General features: G+C 34.2%; 1 protein-coding gene across 1 annotated transcript in view; it reads left to right on the top strand.

Moving 5' to 3' along the window:
* Window positions 1-15,643, top strand: part of LOC150094199 (popeye domain-containing protein 1-like) — an 86,237-nt gene extending 70,594 nt beyond the window's left edge. Inside the window, exon 5 of the mRNA XM_090412276.1 lies at window positions 15,229-15,643. Within this exon, the coding sequence (XP_090268402.1) occupies window positions 15,229-15,425 (197 nt within the window). The 3' untranslated portion in view covers window positions 15,426-15,643. The remainder of the gene's footprint in view (window positions 1-15,228) is intronic.
* The last annotated feature ends 2,260 nt before the right edge of the window (window positions 15,644-17,903 follow it).

The following is a 17,903-nucleotide window of genomic DNA, read 5'->3' as shown; positions in this document are numbered from 1 at the left end:
TATTATTATTATTATTATTATTATTATTATTATTATTATTATTATTATTGGAGTTTCTTTATGACTTTCCTCACGTCTGCACATTTGAATTACCAGAAAACGAAGTTGACACTATCTAGTCAGTCTTAATTAATTTAAAAATTGACTTAGTGAAGGATAAATTTCGGAAGAGACGACAGATCAGGTATGAGGATTTGCGATTTTTATTTATAGCTGTCGATCAATCTATTAAAGAACTCTACAAACTGGAGTTTCAAATTGTTTTAGTAAGAACATTTTATGAAATGATTTATTAACATAGTTCTTTATTCTGTTTGAGTAGACGAAGACAAGTGAATTTAATTATAACAGTACGTTAAATTTCGACATTAAAAAACTTATATTATGGTAAACGACGAAGGAAAAGAATATATACGTTTAATTATTCCAATTTATTTTAAAGATTGCTTAATAAAAGTTACCTAATATAAAGAAATAAAATGTGGTGTATATAAATGCAAGTCATCAGAAAGGACTGATTTCAACAACAAGTATTTCATTAATGAATAAAATTAAATTGAAATAAAAATAGAAATAGAGATTTTTTGGCCAAGTTAAAGATTTTTTTTAAAATTTTTATATTCATTAATGAAATACTTGTTGTTGAAATCAGTCCTTTCTGATGACTTGCATTTATATACACCACATTTTATTTCTTTATATTAGGTAACTTTTATTAAGCAATCTTTAAAATAAATTGGAATAATTAAACGTATATATTCTTTTCCTTCGTCGTTTACCATAATATAAGTTTTTTAATGTCGCGAAATTTAACGTACTGTTATAATTAAATTCACTTGTCTTCGTCTTCTCAAACAGAATAAAGAATTATGTTAATAAATCATTTCATAAAATGTTCTTACTAAAACAATTTGAAACTCCAGTTTGTTGTACAGTAGAGGTAACCCTCGTATAATGCGGATGTTAGGCTCAGAAATGACGCGTTATGCGAGACTCAGATCACATAGAAAAAGTAGGGTTATGTCCCGAAATCGTTTTTTTTTTTTTTTTTACATTATATAAACAATAATGACATATCCAACAAAAAAAAAAAAATTTATTTAATTCAGGTAATTCATGTAAGTTAAGAAAACATAAACTATGAAACAAATATTACATAGTATAAACTTATAAAAATACAAAAATATACGTAAACTTCATTGCCCATAATGCATAAATGTTTTAGGCGAAACAAAATAAAGTGCATATTTTAATCGTCGTCACTTTCTTCAAAACTAACATTTCGTAAATGTTCTTTATTTACGAGTGGCCGGATGTCGTCACACTTGAAATCTCTTGGACATCATTTCTATAATTATTAGTGCCCTTGACCATGTTGTTTAATCTGAGTCTCGCGTATGGTTTAGTCCCGAAGGTGTGGAAAGAACTGCATAAAGGAGGATCCAAGACCAGAACCGGCGTTAGGGTCTTTGATGCCCGCATGCAATTTCTATCTAATCGCCCCTGTAACGATCCGGGAGTGTGTAGTTCTTTTACGATAATAAAAATTTAAATTATTTGAAATTTCTTAAATAAATTTTGACAGAACAGCCACACGTTAGTTCGCTAAATGTAACGAACCGGGAGTGTTGACTAGGCAGGATAATCGTTAAAAACTCGAATATTCAAAAAATTCTCAAAAGTTAAAGCAAATTTTGATAAAGCCACTTCACTTTAATCGTTGAATATAATGATACAGGGATTATAGCCTTCTCACCGACCCGAATCGCTAACAAAATTAAAATTAATTTTAATTAAAGTTAAAATATATTTGAACTAAAGTTTAAAAAATTCTTCATTTTACAAGTTACTAAAATTTTTACAAGTTACTTGTAAAATATTCTTAATAATTTTTTAAGTGGAACTATCTTTTAGGAAAATAAAAGAAACTCAAGATAGATGAGAAAATAAGAAAAGAATTCAGAAATAATTAGAACATTTAATATAAGTATTCAAAAAATGACATCTTTACAGAATAACAGAAAATAAATTAAATTACATAAATATGCTTGAAATTTTTTTTTAATTAAAATTTTAAGGTTTTTGATTTCATATTCACAAAATTAGAAATAATGGTCTTAACGTCTAATTCCGCACATATATCATTTTCAATAGCTATTAACGCCAAACTAACAAGCCTTTTTTGTGACATACTTGTTCTTAAGTAGGTTTTAATCAATTTCAACTTGGAAAAGGAACGTTCACCGCTCGCTACACTAACAGTTAAGGTAAATAGTATTCTTACAGCAATTGAAAAGTTAGGGAAAGATAAATTATTGAACACAATAAAATTAAGAATATCGAAAGGGCTTTTGAATATTTATATTATCCTTCCGAAAAATATCCCGGAAAGCACATAACTCGTCATATAGTTCTATTGCATTTACGTTTTCGCAGTCCTTCAAGAGAATCTCTAAATCGTCACAAATTTTTCGTAAATCTTCGTTATTAATTTGTAGTAATCTATACAAGAAATTGAAATTATCATAATATGTTTTTAGTTGTTCAAAACGTTCTATTAACGAACACATTGCAACGTCTAGAAGTGTATAAAACATTCACTCTAAATTTATCTTCTGGCGATTATGGCGTTTCGTCATGATGCTCGTAGTCAAATTGTCGTGTCTTCTTTCGTCGTCGAACTTCCGTACCAGTTTTAAATTCTTGTTCTCCATCCACCTCTTCACTCAGTTATTTTGCCATTTTTAGAACTTCTTTAAAATTCGTATCTGATCGATACTCTTGTAAGAATATTTTTAAGTTTTCGATAGATTCTAAAGCAAGTGTAATGTTCATATTTTTGTCTTGAAGTATTTTACTCACAGGGTTTATTCTGTTAAGTAAATCATACCAAGTTATAAGAGAGCAAATAAATTTGTAGTCCTTTATTTTAGCACATAATGTTTGTGCTTCATGCTGTTTCTTTATTAAAATTTTAATTATTTAAAATTTCAAAAAGTGCATCGTAAATTTCTCCTAACTGATATCGTAGAGGGCGGATTGCATTAATTTTTCTTTCCCATCGCGTTTCTGATGGCTGTTTCAATGTTAATTTTTTACGAATTTTAAAAGGATTGCCCAACGTTTGTAAGAGAATGAAAAGAAATTGTATATTTTTTGAATAATTGCAAAGAAACTAATTTTATCTGCATTCACTTTGATGCTGCATCGTTAATGATTAAATTTAGAGTATGAGCAGCACATGGCACGTAAAAAGCTAGAGGATTTATGTTCAAAAGCAAATTTTGGAGCTCATATTTGCCCCATTGTCATACCCTTGACCTCGCATGTCTTCAATGGGGATGTTCCATTTTTCCAGTTGTTCCATTATTGTTGCACATAAACCACGTCCTGTGGAATCTGATATATCTGAAAACCTAAAACGTTTTCCCTGATCTTGACAATTCCATTGTCACAGGAAACAAAGAGAATAATAATGGTCATTTGTTCTGTTTTACTTGCATCAGGTGTGCAGTCTAAAATTATGGAATAATATTTGGATTTTCGAATTTATAATAAAATTGTATCCCTCGTTGCGTTACTTAAAGTTTCCAATATTTCATTTTGACTGTCTTTACTCAAATAGTGCACTCTATTGTTTCGTTGTAGTGCCCTTTCAACATTATTTTCCATAACGGGATCAAACTTTTCAAACAGTTCGACTAATTTTCAAAAATTGCCGTTATTTCTTTCATATAATTTATCAGATGATCCGCGAAAAGATAAATTTCGGCTACCAAGGAATTTTATAATTTCAATCAAGCGTTCTAAAACACTCGTCCAATGTTTCTTTTCCATTTCACACATGCTTTGAGTCTGGAAATCAATAGTAGTTTTGTTTTGTTTTTAAATTTTTATCAAGTTCCTTCCATTTTTAGGAATTTTTCATGTGAGTTAAACTAGTCTCATGTCTATGTAAAGTTGTAGTTACATTTCTCCAATCGTTATAAACCTTCTACAAGACTCAGAGGGTGATTCAGTTGATTCAGTAGGTGCGACAAGTTTGCAACAAAAGCAAAAAACAGAATTTAAAGTTTCGGAATAAATGAGCCATGTTCTTGGCACGAGCTCCCGTTTTCCATTTTTCTATTATAATACGTGTCGCCAAATGTACGACCATATGTATCTCTGGGATATATTATATTTTTATTTTGAACAGGCCCCATTACAATTAAAACAACTCGTAATTTTTCATCAATATTTCCCCGTTCACCTGGATCTTCTAAATTCACAGAGACTAATAATGTGTTAGTTTCATGGTCAACTACAACTAAATCTTGTTGTAGTTGACTAAATTCTAAGTATTTTTCACTAAAATCATGTTCAATTATCTTGTTCAATAGTTGCAATAGTACCTTCATGCAAACTGGATGATGTGCACGGTTCTTCAACTCTGATTTCTGATGTATCGAGTTGGTTACAATCTGCATCAGAATATTTTAATATTTTAACAAATTTATTAAGAGCCCCAGTTTGTTTCTTACTATCTGCTTCTTTCGCAGCATGACGCTTATGATTTTGTGCACCGGATAACTTTTTTTTTTAATTTTTGATTAATTTTGATTTGAATAATTAATTTTTTTAATTTTTGATTCCATTTCTATTTTATACCCACAAGAAATTATTACACAACTCGACACAGAGACGAAATAATAGTCCGCACTGCGTTACTGTCAGTAGCCTACTGAGATGCGTACCATATGACTGCCTAACTAGCAATAAATGTTTTCTACGAAAAGTCGTTTCTGCGCATAAAAACTATGCACCGTTTCACTTTAGATAGACTGCAGTAGACACAACATTCTGCAGGCAAGCATTTAGCCTGCTCTAGCTGCAAAATTGTAAACAGCCGGCTGATCAAAGAGGCGGCAATATACATTTTTTTTTTTCAATTTTTATTCGGTGTATACGGATTATGTGTATACGGATATTGATCATTCTAAGAGTTTTTTTGTTTTTATCATAAAAATTTTGTGTCTTAAAAATTAACTTATGAACCGTTCCCTGGCAGCGGCGCCCCCATCGTAGCGGCGCCCGCATGCACCGCATGCCCGCTTCCGCCGACCCGGTCCAAGACTACCGTTACAAATTACCGACCGATCGGCATATCAGGAATCGTTGTCAAGGTCTTGGAGAAAGTAGTCAAGGGAAAAATACAGGAATGGATTGATGAGAAAATGAGATACTGTATGGAGGACAGCATAGCTTTGTGAAGGGTAGATCATGCCTCAGTAACTTGCACAAGTTTTATAACACAGTGATGGCTGAACTTGATAAGGGTAATGGGTTTACAGTGATTCTACTGGACCTTGCTAAGGCATTTGACAGAACACCACATGGAATTCTAATCCGTAAACTGCAACATATGGGGAATGGATATAAGGTTGGTGAGATGGATGGGTGGGTGGTTGATGGAGAGATATCAGAGAGTAGTTTATTCAGGAGTAGAGTCCAAAAGACGGCCTGTGACTAGTGGGGTGCCGCAGGGTTTGTTCTTGGACCACTGCTGTTTAATTTGTTCATTAACGATATAGGGAAGGATCTGAGAAGAACGGTTCATTTGTTCGCTGATGAATGCAAAAGATGTCAAAATCTTGCAGGAAGATTTGTGGGTTGCAGAAATTGGTCGATAGGCGGAAATGGGAAGATATGATTGAGACATTCAAATTGCTAAAGGGATTCTATAGGATTAATTCAGAAGATATTTTTGAGATCAGCACTGGTGGTGGGAGGACTAGGGGACATCTATGGAAGTTGGGCAAGAGTGTGGTTAGTAAAGGTGTTAGAGCTGGGTTCTTTACTTTTAGAGTGGTAAATGAGTGGAATAAGCTGCCAGAGTCTGTTGTGGGTGCTACGACAGTGAAAGAGTTCAGGGCAAGGTATGATAGATACTGTGAAAATGTCGAATAGTTGTGTGGACATGATGTTTAGGCCCTCCCTCGATGAGTCTAAGGACTCCTTGGAGTCGCCCGTAGTAGTAGTAGTAGTAATAATAATAATAATAATAATAATAATAATAATAATAATAATTCTCATTGCATACTTCGGCTGGTTTAGTTATCAAGAAGTCAGTAATAAGAACTTGCTTTCCCCTATGCTACAATTTTTTTATTAAGTTCATAATATGGAGCTAAACAAATATCCAATTGTCTTGTGAATTTTTCAGAGCGTTCCATTGCGGGATTATTATGCGTAAAAATAATTTCCTTTCTTGCCAAGTCCAATCCTTCTGCTAATTTCTTTAAACTGAATTCTTTAACGGATTCATCACAATCAGAATCTTCGGCAGAATTTTCCGCGCCTTTTGGTTCGACGTCATCTATTAATTGTACCAGTTCCTCCTCATTTAAATTTAATTCCCCTTCAATTAATTCACTAATTTTGTTTACAACCATATCGAAAAAGCCCTCTAAGTGGCCATTACTATAAAAATAAAATTTTTACATAAAAAAGCATTACATATTGTATGTAACTCACCAGAAAATAAAGTGCTCAGCTTGAGATTAACACACTCGAAATGTTTAATGCGCTTTCCTGGCAGAAAACGAAGACAATTTTCAACAATAAACACTTTATATGGTTAACAATTGACGCACATGCGTGCTGAAGGGTATTTCCACTAATATAAATTCGCTACTTATAACTACATGCGCGTTACTGGCAGACGCAAATTTAACGAAGATAAAATTTGATTTTTAAGTCGCGCGATGAAATATATATTAAAAGATTAAGGGTTACTACAATGTGTAGACCGTGTTTTTATCGAAACCGCGTTGAACAAGGGTTACTGCAATTTATACACAGCGTTATATCGAAACCGCGTTGTATAAGTACCGCGTTATACGAGGGTTACCTGTATCGCTAAACTCCGGCACCGTTTCGCGATGGCGGCGAAGACAACGCATGGAGTTAACAATTTTCAAATTTCAGCCAGCAGATATCAAAAAAAAGTATCATTGTTTTATTTTAACAGAGCGAAAAAACTATCATAAAACTTTTTCTTAGCGGAAAGTTTATTTTACACATTCTTTAGTTCTCTCCTTGTACCGGTAGATGTTATACCGTCACTTGTTGAAGTTACCAATGGAATTTATCGGCTGTTTGGAGCTGGCGTGCGCATGCGTAGATTGAGAGGCTTTTGGACTGCTAACAGGTGTTTGTTTACGTTGTAGTGGAGACAAGAACGAAGAAGAGAGAGAGAGATGGTGCGGGTTCCATTTAGAAAGGAGAAAGAGTTACAGAAAAAAAAAAAAAAAATATATATATATCTGTATATATATTTCTGTAACTCAGAAAAAAAAAAAAAAATATATATATATATATATATATTTCTGCAACTCTTTCTCCTTTATACTATACTACGCGCTGTCGCGAGTGCGCCAATACCGAACAGAGGCAACGTGTGCGTCAGAGAGATTGAAACTTAGACTGTTGTTGATATGAGAGGAATCTAGAGAAATTTCTCTAGATTCGACAATCTTTCTCTCGAGTTCATCATAGCACACATGAATGTTAGAAGTTTGAGTCCAGTTCACAATGTGTTGGCGGCCTTCGTCTGAGTTAACTGAAAAGAGAACGTTGCTAGAGAGAGCGCTGGCTCTAGTCCTGTTATAGGAGAGATCTCTAGGGTGTTAGTAAACCTAAAGAGAAACATCTTCCAACTCACTTTCCAGGAGTGTACAAGATTTTATGTGATTATGGAAAGCCATACTATGGCCACTCCTGGAAACTGAGTTGGAAGATGTTTCTCTTTAGGTTTACTAAGTATTGAACGAAGTTTTGGGAACGTAGTGAAGCAAGTTTTGAAGTTAAAAACTTTTTGAGAATTTTTGCCAGTTTTGGTGAAAGAGAGCTGATGTAAGGCAAAGAGATGAAGGCTCTGCGGAAGAGGGATATTCAGAAGTAGTTGAGTGACTGGGGGAAAGAAATTTGTCAATTTTCTTAGGAGAGAAACCATTATTAATAAAAGTTTTTTTAAGAAAAAGGAGTTCATTTTCAATATCTGTCTCTTCTGTAAATAAAGATTTGGCTCGGTGAGCTAAGGTGGAAATAATACCAAATTTTTGTGGGGGAGGGTAGTAATGGGAGGAAGCATGAAGGTATCTATCAGTATGAGTAGGCTTTCTAAAAATTGAGATTTTAATACTCTCAGCACATCTGGTAAGTTTCAGGTCTAAAAAGGGAAGGCAGTCATCGGATTCCAGTTCGAAGGTAAAAGAGATTTTTTCATGACACTTGTTTAGGTGGTCTAAAAATAAATTGAGGTTGTTGACACCATCTTCCCAGATGAGGAAAATATCATCAATATAGCGATACCAGAATTTTGGTTTAAGGTGGAAGGAGTTATTAGCTTTTTCTTCAAAATCGTTGAGAAATATATCCGCGAGAATCGGAGAGAGCGGGCTGCCCATGGCCAGACCTGAGTTTTGTAAGTAGATCTTATTGTCATATTTGAAGTATCCTGACTTTATGCAATGGGAAAGAAGAGCAAAGAGTTTTTTTGATAATTTGTTCTTAAGAAGATCGAGGACTTCTTGAGCAGGTACATTTGTAATTGTACATTGTACATTTGTATCATGTATATATATATATGATCATTAGTTACAATTAGGGGATTTTGGTTTTCTTGTAAATTATAAAGTTATAAAAATAATTTTAAAATGTAACACATTTATTTTAAAATATTCTTAATATACAACAATGTAGAACACGCAACTGCTTACAAAAGCATGTTAAGACGTCGAAACGTGTCTTAGGCATAGTAGCAGGTGGGGGGGTATAAAAGCGTGGCTTGTTGCGCTCACTTCCACAGTGAATAATTATCACTTCAATTGTCAACTTGCGTCACTCACCACCCATTATTTTGTTAAAACTGGCAGAGCAACATGATATCCCTGAATCCATCGCTTGAAGAGCCATTGGTCGATTAGAAGCTGGTCAAATGCAGCAAGTTGTTGCTCAAGCGTATCGTGTATCTCAAAGAGTAATTTCGCGACTCTGAAATCGCTTTCTGGAGACGGGAAATGTTCGAAATCGTCTTCATGCCATAGGTTTATATGCTCGAAAACCAATGGTTTGCATTCCACTTACTGCAAATCACAAAAGAGCCCGAAGAATTTGGGCACAGGAAGAACACCACAATTGGACAAATGAGGATTGGTCTCGTGTATGTTTTAGTGACGAGTCCAGGTTCAGTCAGCAACCAGATAACCGACGTATCTGGATATAGCGTAAGTAAAAATAGAACAAGAAATAATCCACAGTTTGTTCGTGAAAGACCCCAACATCAAGGTGAGAGTTTGATGGTATGGACTGGAATAAGTATAGGTGGCCATATTGATCTCTATTTTATCAGAAACGATTCCTTAACAGCCCAAAGGTATCGGGATGAGATTTTGTAACCTATAGCTCGTCCATATGCTGCTGCAATTGGCTAAGAATTCATTTTTATGGATGACAATGCTCGTCCACACCGTGCAAATTTGGCACAAGATTGGTTTGAGGAAGAAGGTATTGAACGAATAAGCTGGCCTGCCTGTTCACCGGATTGTAATCCAATCGAAACATTCCGAGGATGCTTTAGGTAGGCACGTTTCTGCTTGACCGGTACCACCACGATCACTTCAAGAGCTCGAAATTGCTCTCACAGAAGAATGGGGAAATATCTGTTTGATATTTCCCCACAAGAACTGTTTGATCATCTTATCTGGTCCATGCAATCATTAGCGCTGTTTTGGCTTAAGCCAAAACAGTGGTACATTTTGACCATACGTCCTATTAAAAATTAACAAAAGTGTTTTTGGCTATTCTTGTTAAAATTATTTCACGCTAAAATGTATAATTTGTTAAATTTGTAATATTATTTAAACAATATCTTATCACTTATATCCTATCCACAAGTAAGAAATATTTATTCATGTATAAAGTATCCAATAGTTATAATTATTCGCAGAAATTTATAATTCTCCGACAGAAACTAAAATATCCCGTAATTGTCTTGAGCAGTATATACTGTATATATTCAAGATACCAAGTAATTTTATATAAACTTGTTTTTTAATCCTATTTCCCAAGTAAGCAAACAGACAAATATGTCAAGTTTGCGCCTGCACGTAGTGCAGGACTGAGGCAACTCTTGCAGGTAGTGCAAGACTGAGGCAACTCATGGTAAAGGTGGATTAAGCCCCGATCACTTTCCTTAGTATTTTTCCCCTAATGCAAAGCACATTCCCTTGCGGAGATGTATGATATATATATATATATATATATATATATATATATATATATTAATGTTCATTATTTACTCGGTAGAACTGTATATAAAAAAGGAAATTAAATGACTTTATACCGAGAATGACAAATTCTAAGATACGACTAGTTTCGTTGAAATGCAACTTCCTACTCAGTATCCAGGAGTCTATAAGATTTTGTGTGATTGTGGCAAACCATATTACGGTCAAACTGCTAAATCCATCCTTTTACGCATGGAAGAACATCAAAGAGACCTTTCTTACCACAGAACCAGAGCGAGCGCTCTCTCTAGCTGCGTTCTCTTCTCCATCAACTCAGATGATGGCTGCCAACACATCGTTGACTGGCAAAAAACCTCTAATATCCATGTGTGCTATGATGAACTGGAAAGAAGAATAATTGAATCTAGAGAAATATCGCTTGATTCGTCTCATATTAATAACAGCCTTAGCTATAATATTTCTGATGCGCACATTGCCACTGTCCAATACTGGCGCACTAATACCAGCTCACGCACGTAGTCAACTTCAGTTGGAACTCTAGCACGCATTCCTTTTTTAAATGTACTTGTGTGTTTTATACTAGATCTGTTAATGTATTTTTTCATGTGTCTGTTATTTTTTATTTTTTTTTCTTTGCCTATGATACCTGAAGAAGTTGTATTTCAACGAAACTAGTCGTATCTTAATAAATTTGTCATTCTCGGTATAAAGTCATTTAATTTCCTTTTTTATATGTATATATGTATATGTATATATGTAGAAAGTATTTTGTCTTGGGTGTAATAAATGTTAAAGATACCAAGCTATTTTAAAACTGGTTTTACTCCATATCCCAAGTAAGGAAATGGAGTAAACAGACAAACAAGGGTAATGGCTCCCTTGCCTTTAATACAAAACATCATATATCTCCTCCAGGTGATGTGCTTTGCATTAAGAGTAAATATTAAGATTAGTGATCAGAGCTTATTCTACTTTTACCATGAGTTGTCTTGGTATTGCACTACGTGTAAGATCAGCTAGACTTTCAACACTTGCAGGCGCAAACTTGATTTGTTTGTCTGTTTGCTTACTTGGGAAATGGAGTAAAATCAATTTTAAAATAGCTTGGTATCTTTAACCTTTATTATACCCAAGGTAAAATACTTTCTACATTTATATCTCCTCCTGAGATTTTTATTTATTAATGTTAAAACACCTTATGGTAACTTGTTCTGGTAAAATACTTATAAGCTCTGTATTACTAAAATCTTGGTATTTTTCTATTTTTCTAGCCTGGCTCCCACTGATGAGACCTCAATAGGGTTCGAAACTGGTGGGTTGGGCTGGCTTTGAGAGGCTCTGCTTGGGGATAGCTTTTTGCCTGTCTCTGAGTAGGGCCACCGCTGAGATTATCGCTCTGGCTGGTAGTGGGGTGAGCCTGCCACTGGGTAGAGCCAACGCTGAGAAGTTCTTCTCGGTGATGGGGTGAGCCTGTCACTGAGTGGAACGACGCTGCGTTGGACGGTCTTTCGGCCACTATGGAGTGGTCTAGGGATCGTCCTAATTTTTAGAGAGGTCTTTACTTAAATACACTTCAATAAAGGTCGAAACCGGTCGGTAGTGGCCCCCTTGCCTTTAATACAAAACATCATATATCTCCTCCAGGAGATGCGCTTTGCATTAAGGGTAAATATTAAGATTAGTGATCAGGGCTTATTCTACTTTTACCATGAGTTGCCTTGGTCTTGCGCTACGTGTAGGATCAGCTACACTTGCAGGCGCAAACTTGACTTGTTTGTCTGTTTGCTTACTCGGGAAATGGAGTAAAACCAGTTTTAAAATAGCTTAGTATCTTTAACAAATATGTATATATATATGAATATGTATATATATATGTAGAGAGTTTTTTACTTGGGTATAATATATGTTGAAGATACCAAGCTATTTTAAACCTGGTTTTACTCCATTTTCCAATTAAGCAAACAGACAAATATAAGTCAAGTTTGCGCCTGCGCATAGTGTGAGTCTAATTGACCCACAAGGTAGTGCAAGTCTAGGCAACTCATGGTAAAGGTGGAATAAGCTCTGATCACTATTCTTAATATTTACCCTTAATGCAAAGCACATCTCCTTGAGGAGATGTATGATGCTATGCATTAAAGGCAAGGGGTCACTACCCAGACCGGTTTCGACCACTACCCAGACCGGTCCAAAAATAAATTCAGGTTGTTGACACCGTCTTCTCAGATGAAGAATATATCGTCTATATAACGATACCAAAATTTCATCTGGGAAGACGGTGTCAACAACCTGAATTTATTTTTGGACCACCTAAACAAGTTTCATTAAAAAATCTCTTTTACCTTCGAACTGGAATCCGATGACTTCCTCCCCTTTCTAGATCTGAAGCTTACCAGATGTTCTGAAAGTATTAAAATCTCAATTTTTAGAAAGCCTACTCATACTGACAGATACCTTCATGCTTCTTCCCATCACTACCTTCCACAAAAATTTGGTATTATTTCTACCTTAGCACACTGGGCCAAATCTTTACCAACAGGAGAAACAGAAAATGAAAATGAACTCCTTTTTCTTAAAAAAACTTTTATCAATAATGGTTTCTCTCCTAATAAGATTGAAAAATTTCTTTCTCTCCGTCACTCAACTGCTTCTGAAGATCTCCCTCTTCCCCCAGAGCCTTTATTTCTTTGCTTTACATCAGCTCTCTTTCACCAAAACTACCTAAAATTCTCAAGAAATTTAACTTCAGAACTTGCTTCACTACGCTCCCAAAACGTCGCTCCATACTTAGTAAACCTAAAGAGAAACATCTTCCAATTCAGTTTCCAGGAGTCCACAAGATCTTATGTGATTGTGGAAAGCCATACTACGGCTAAACTGCTAAATCCATCCTTCTACGTTTGGAAGAACACCATAGAGATATTTCCTACAACAGGACTAGAGCCAGCGCTCTCTCTAGCCACGTTCTTTTCTCCGTTAACTCAGATGAAGGCCGCCAACACATTGTGGACTGGGCACAAACTTCTAATATCCATGTGTGCTATGATGAACTTGAAAGAAAGATTGTCGAATCCGGAGAAATTGCCTTAGATTCTTCCCATATAAATAACTCCTTAAGTTTCAAACTTTCTAACGCACACATTACCTCTGTTCTATACTGGCACACTCGGACAGCACGTGGTCAACTTTTATTTGGAACTCAAGCTCGCATTACTGTTTTCAAAATGTACTACTGTATTTTTGGACTAGTACTGTTAATGCAATTTTTAAGTCTTTGTTATTTTTTGTATATTTCTTTGATTATGATTCCTGAAGAAGTTGATCCATTCAACGAAACTAGTAAACTAGTAGTATATTTCTAAATAAACCATGTCATCTCTATCTCTCGGTATCAGTCATTTAAAATAATTTATATATATATATATATATATATATATATCATCAGCCATTGTCGATCCACTGCTGAATGAAGGCCTTTTCATGATTACTCCAAAATTCTCTGTCCATGGCTCTCCTTTTCCATGTCACTCCTGCATATCTGATAATATCATCATCCATCCAACATGATTTAGGTCGGCGTTGTGGTCATTTTTCCTCTCATGGAATCCAATCCAATACTTCTTTTGTCCCTCGTTGATCTTGTCTTCGAGCAATATGCCCAGCCATTGCCCACTTCAGATGTTTCACTCTTGCTATGATGTCAGAGACTTTGGTTTGATTTCTTATCCATGTGTTCCTTTTGTGATCCAATCTTGTGATACCAAGCATACTTCTTTCCATACTAAATTGTGCTGTTCTTAATTTTTGTATTTCCTTTGCATTTAGTGTCCATGTGTTCACAGCCATATGTCAGTATAGGAAGAATACACTTAAAAACTTTTCTCTTCAGGCATAATGATAGTTGGCGTTTGAATATATACGTATATATATTCCTGAGCTTCTACTCGGTTGTTATGGTACATTTTAAAAAATAAATATTTAATAACTTTAAACCGAGATAAAATAGTAAGTTTTAATGAAAATGATACAACTGGTTTCAGCCTTCTTCAGGTATCCACTAAAGGTAGAACACGGTAATAAAAATTGAAGTTACAAAAAACTGAGAATTACAGGCAAAAAATGCAATACATAATTGACACAGAAAACGTATTTTTCAATTTGTTCTATCTAACGCGCTATTGTTTGTTGCATGCGTGCTTGCATATTCCCGTGAACGCCAGTATTGAACAACTGCAGTATGGCTATCAGGGATGTTGTAACTCAAATTGCTGTTCAAATGTTCAGGATTAAGGAGGATTTCCCTGGACTCCACGATTTTTCTTTCAAATCGGATTTATCCCAGCAAACTGAATGACTCTGTAGATCATCATGAGGATTGTTTGAGAAATATATATATATATATATATATATATATATCACAAATTTAAACATTTGTATATTTATATTTATCTTTTAATTAAGATATTTTAGATGTATTAAATTATCTTCTTTGGGTATTTAGAAGCGTCAGACCAATTTCTCTTAATTATTAGACATATAAGATTGTTTTTGAAATAACAGAAATGAGAGCATTATCATCAGCATACACCAAGGAACAAACTTGCTCGCTTAGGTTTTGGTATAAAAATTTAATCCCACTCATAGTCGATTGGACAACTATCACAGCTAAGACACACACATTTATATTGGTGAAGACTACATGAGTGTTTTTCAAGAACAACACATCATTTTTACAGTGATGCAGTCGACAGGATAACAATCACAGCTAAGTCTCACATAATGTCGCTGCAGTCTACATTAGCATGCATTAAAATAGTAGTAGTTGAATTGAGCTGTATATATATATATATATCACTACAGTTTCGAAGACAAAATTTGGAGCTTTAACTGTGTGTAGTTATAAATAATAATAATAATGTTTTCTTTTGTTTTCCAGAGTCATCTCCAGCTCGAACGTCTCGACACTCCGCCCACTTCTCTGACCCGGGTCCATTTCATGCATCTCGACGGCCACTTCCAGTGGTTGTCATCTCAGAAAATATAAGCACCTTGGCGAAGATTGAGCCCGTTTCATCGTCCTCCAATCCATCCTCCTCACAAAGTCCTTCCTGTCCTAGAGAGTTCTGTGTTTAGGTTGCACGTATCGGAAAGAGAGAGAACACAACTGCATTCTTCAATGAACTTCCATTGCTCATTAAGTTCTTTTAATGTTGTGCTCTGCTGTAAATTAAAATCTTTATCACTCTTCGCTGAGATGTGATGGGAAATCAGTGAAACACGTCTAAACTGACAGACACTTACATACACCTATTATTCTTCTATGTTCCTGCTTGTACGGACATTACACACAAATAAAAATTTCTTTATTAATACCACGAAATCTTTGGACTATATATATATATATATATATATATATATATATATATATATATATATATATATATATATATATATATATATATATATATATATATAGCCATCTATGGATCATATATTCGATCAACTCCACGTGGAAAGCCATCTATGGCAATCCACGTGGAGTTGATCGATTGAATATGACTCGATTACAAATGTAGAATGAAGCAAGAATGTCTCCGTTGATAACTCGTTCAATTTCATGAAAATAAAGTGAGTTGAAAAGTATGGACTTCAATCGGGTTATCATAAAGAAGCGAAATATGTGAAATAGTACAAAAAAATTAAAATAACAGTTGCCGCTTATCATATAGTTCTTCAAATTCTTATCATGTTAGATGTTTGTTGAGAATTCATTTCATTTTTTGTTCATTTTTCAAACGTATAACTGCCAAAAAGGAGTAATTAAATCCCTTACTTAATTTCCTTAGTTTATTTTTTTATGATTTGGAGTAATCCATATGTATATGTTATCAACTATTTTATTATTATGCCATTGTCTGAATCAGGTATTCTTTTTTTTTTTTTTTTTTTTTTGCAACATATTACGCTATCTACAAGAAAAATGTTTGGAGAATAAATCTCTCGGCAGGGGATAAAAAAAAAAAAAAACTATGAATCACGCATTTTCTGTGATAAGCGAAATCCACTCTTGTCGCCGGTTTCAATGTATATTTAACTGTTGAGATCATAATTACCTGTCTTTTCTCACCAATGAAAATTTAGAAAAAGAACTCGATATCCTTTGACCAACTGATTTGATTTTGGGAAATGGAGTTTTAAAAACATGTAAAAAGAAGGAAAGAAAAACATTTTATTCATGCATAGTTGTAAACTGTACAACGTTATAAAAGAAATAAATTAAAATAAAAGTATTTCTCCTATTTCTCCAACTCCTTTCGGATACCCAAGTCCAGGGACGGCTCTTGCATAGGCACAACGGAACTACAGCACTCCCAATTTTTCTCGATATATTTATTAATTTATTTATATTTGCTTCTGATATTTAATTTTATCATCAACGATCCTATACAATTGTCTTATTTTGTATAAAAAATAATAAAAATCCATCTTGCAGCACTTAGGAGAGCGCTAGCAGCACTGTGTTTACCACAGTGCATCAGTGTCATATGTCTTACTCGCGCAAGCATATGCACGTCATAGTGAGATGCGAGCTATTAGCGTAATGCGACACTGTCCGTCGCGCAGTTCGACTGTTGTTTATATGCAGTTTGCGCCAGTAGTAGAGTGTTCGTAGTGCTTATCGTGTTTACTCCGTCTCTTTAAATATTTGGACATTACAATTAAAGGATTTAATTGTAATATCCAAAAATTGTAAATCCGTTCCTTTAATGACAATTAAAGGAATGGATTTTATTTTTAAGTAATTTTGAATTACACCAAACTGTATAATTTTATCGATAATAAACAATATTTTTTCATGTTAATTTTTTTTAAATTTTTACCATAATTTTGATATTTTATCCAAACACATATACACTGTACTTACAGGGTGTATGTATATTTCAAAAGTTGCAGCCCCACACGATTTCAAGTAGTCACCAATTAATCATAAATGCCAGATATTTTAGAGTAATAATTATAATTAAATCTACGTTCATCAAAAAATTCTGTTGCTGTTGCATTTAAAATAAGTATTAAAATAACCATTTCTGATCAGGTATGAAAAATGCATTGCACCTTGCTTATATTTGATATTAATTTATGTTATTTTATTTTATTAGGGTTTTAACTTAAAAATTAATAATGTAATGAAAAGTTTAATAATACACCTAAAACTAAACATGAAGAAGAAAGTCAATAAACATAATGACTGTTTCATCAAAATTTATCCGATCGAAACTCGAGGTTTTAACTTTACATCTAAAATAATCGACCGTTGAACTCACACTATTACAGATAATTGGGTTTAAGACAATGAGAAAATTGCAACAGCTGTCTACCATACTCTTCCCCCCCCCCTCTCTACAAAGTCTTCATTCACTGATAGCTTGAGTTGAGACTGTTCATCCTTCTTCAAATATTTAGGACTAAAGAATCTTTTACTTACTAATTTTGTTTCGAGTTACACTGAGGGGGAAAAACTTATTAATACACGGAGAAAGACCAAATACAAACAGTAGTTATCTAAATTAACCTATGAAATGTTGCACAGGGACAATAAAATGCGATTCC

This window comes from Typopeltis vanoorti, chromosome 22 (assembly GCF_054136105.1).
Source record: "Typopeltis vanoorti isolate ZY-2024b chromosome 22, IOZ_Tvanoo_1.0, whole genome shotgun sequence".
NCBI classification, from domain to species: domain Eukaryota; kingdom Metazoa; phylum Arthropoda; class Arachnida; order Uropygi; family Thelyphonidae; genus Typopeltis; species Typopeltis vanoorti.
Note: the sequence above shows the minus strand (reverse complement) of the source record. Positions and strands in the feature narration are given on the sequence as shown.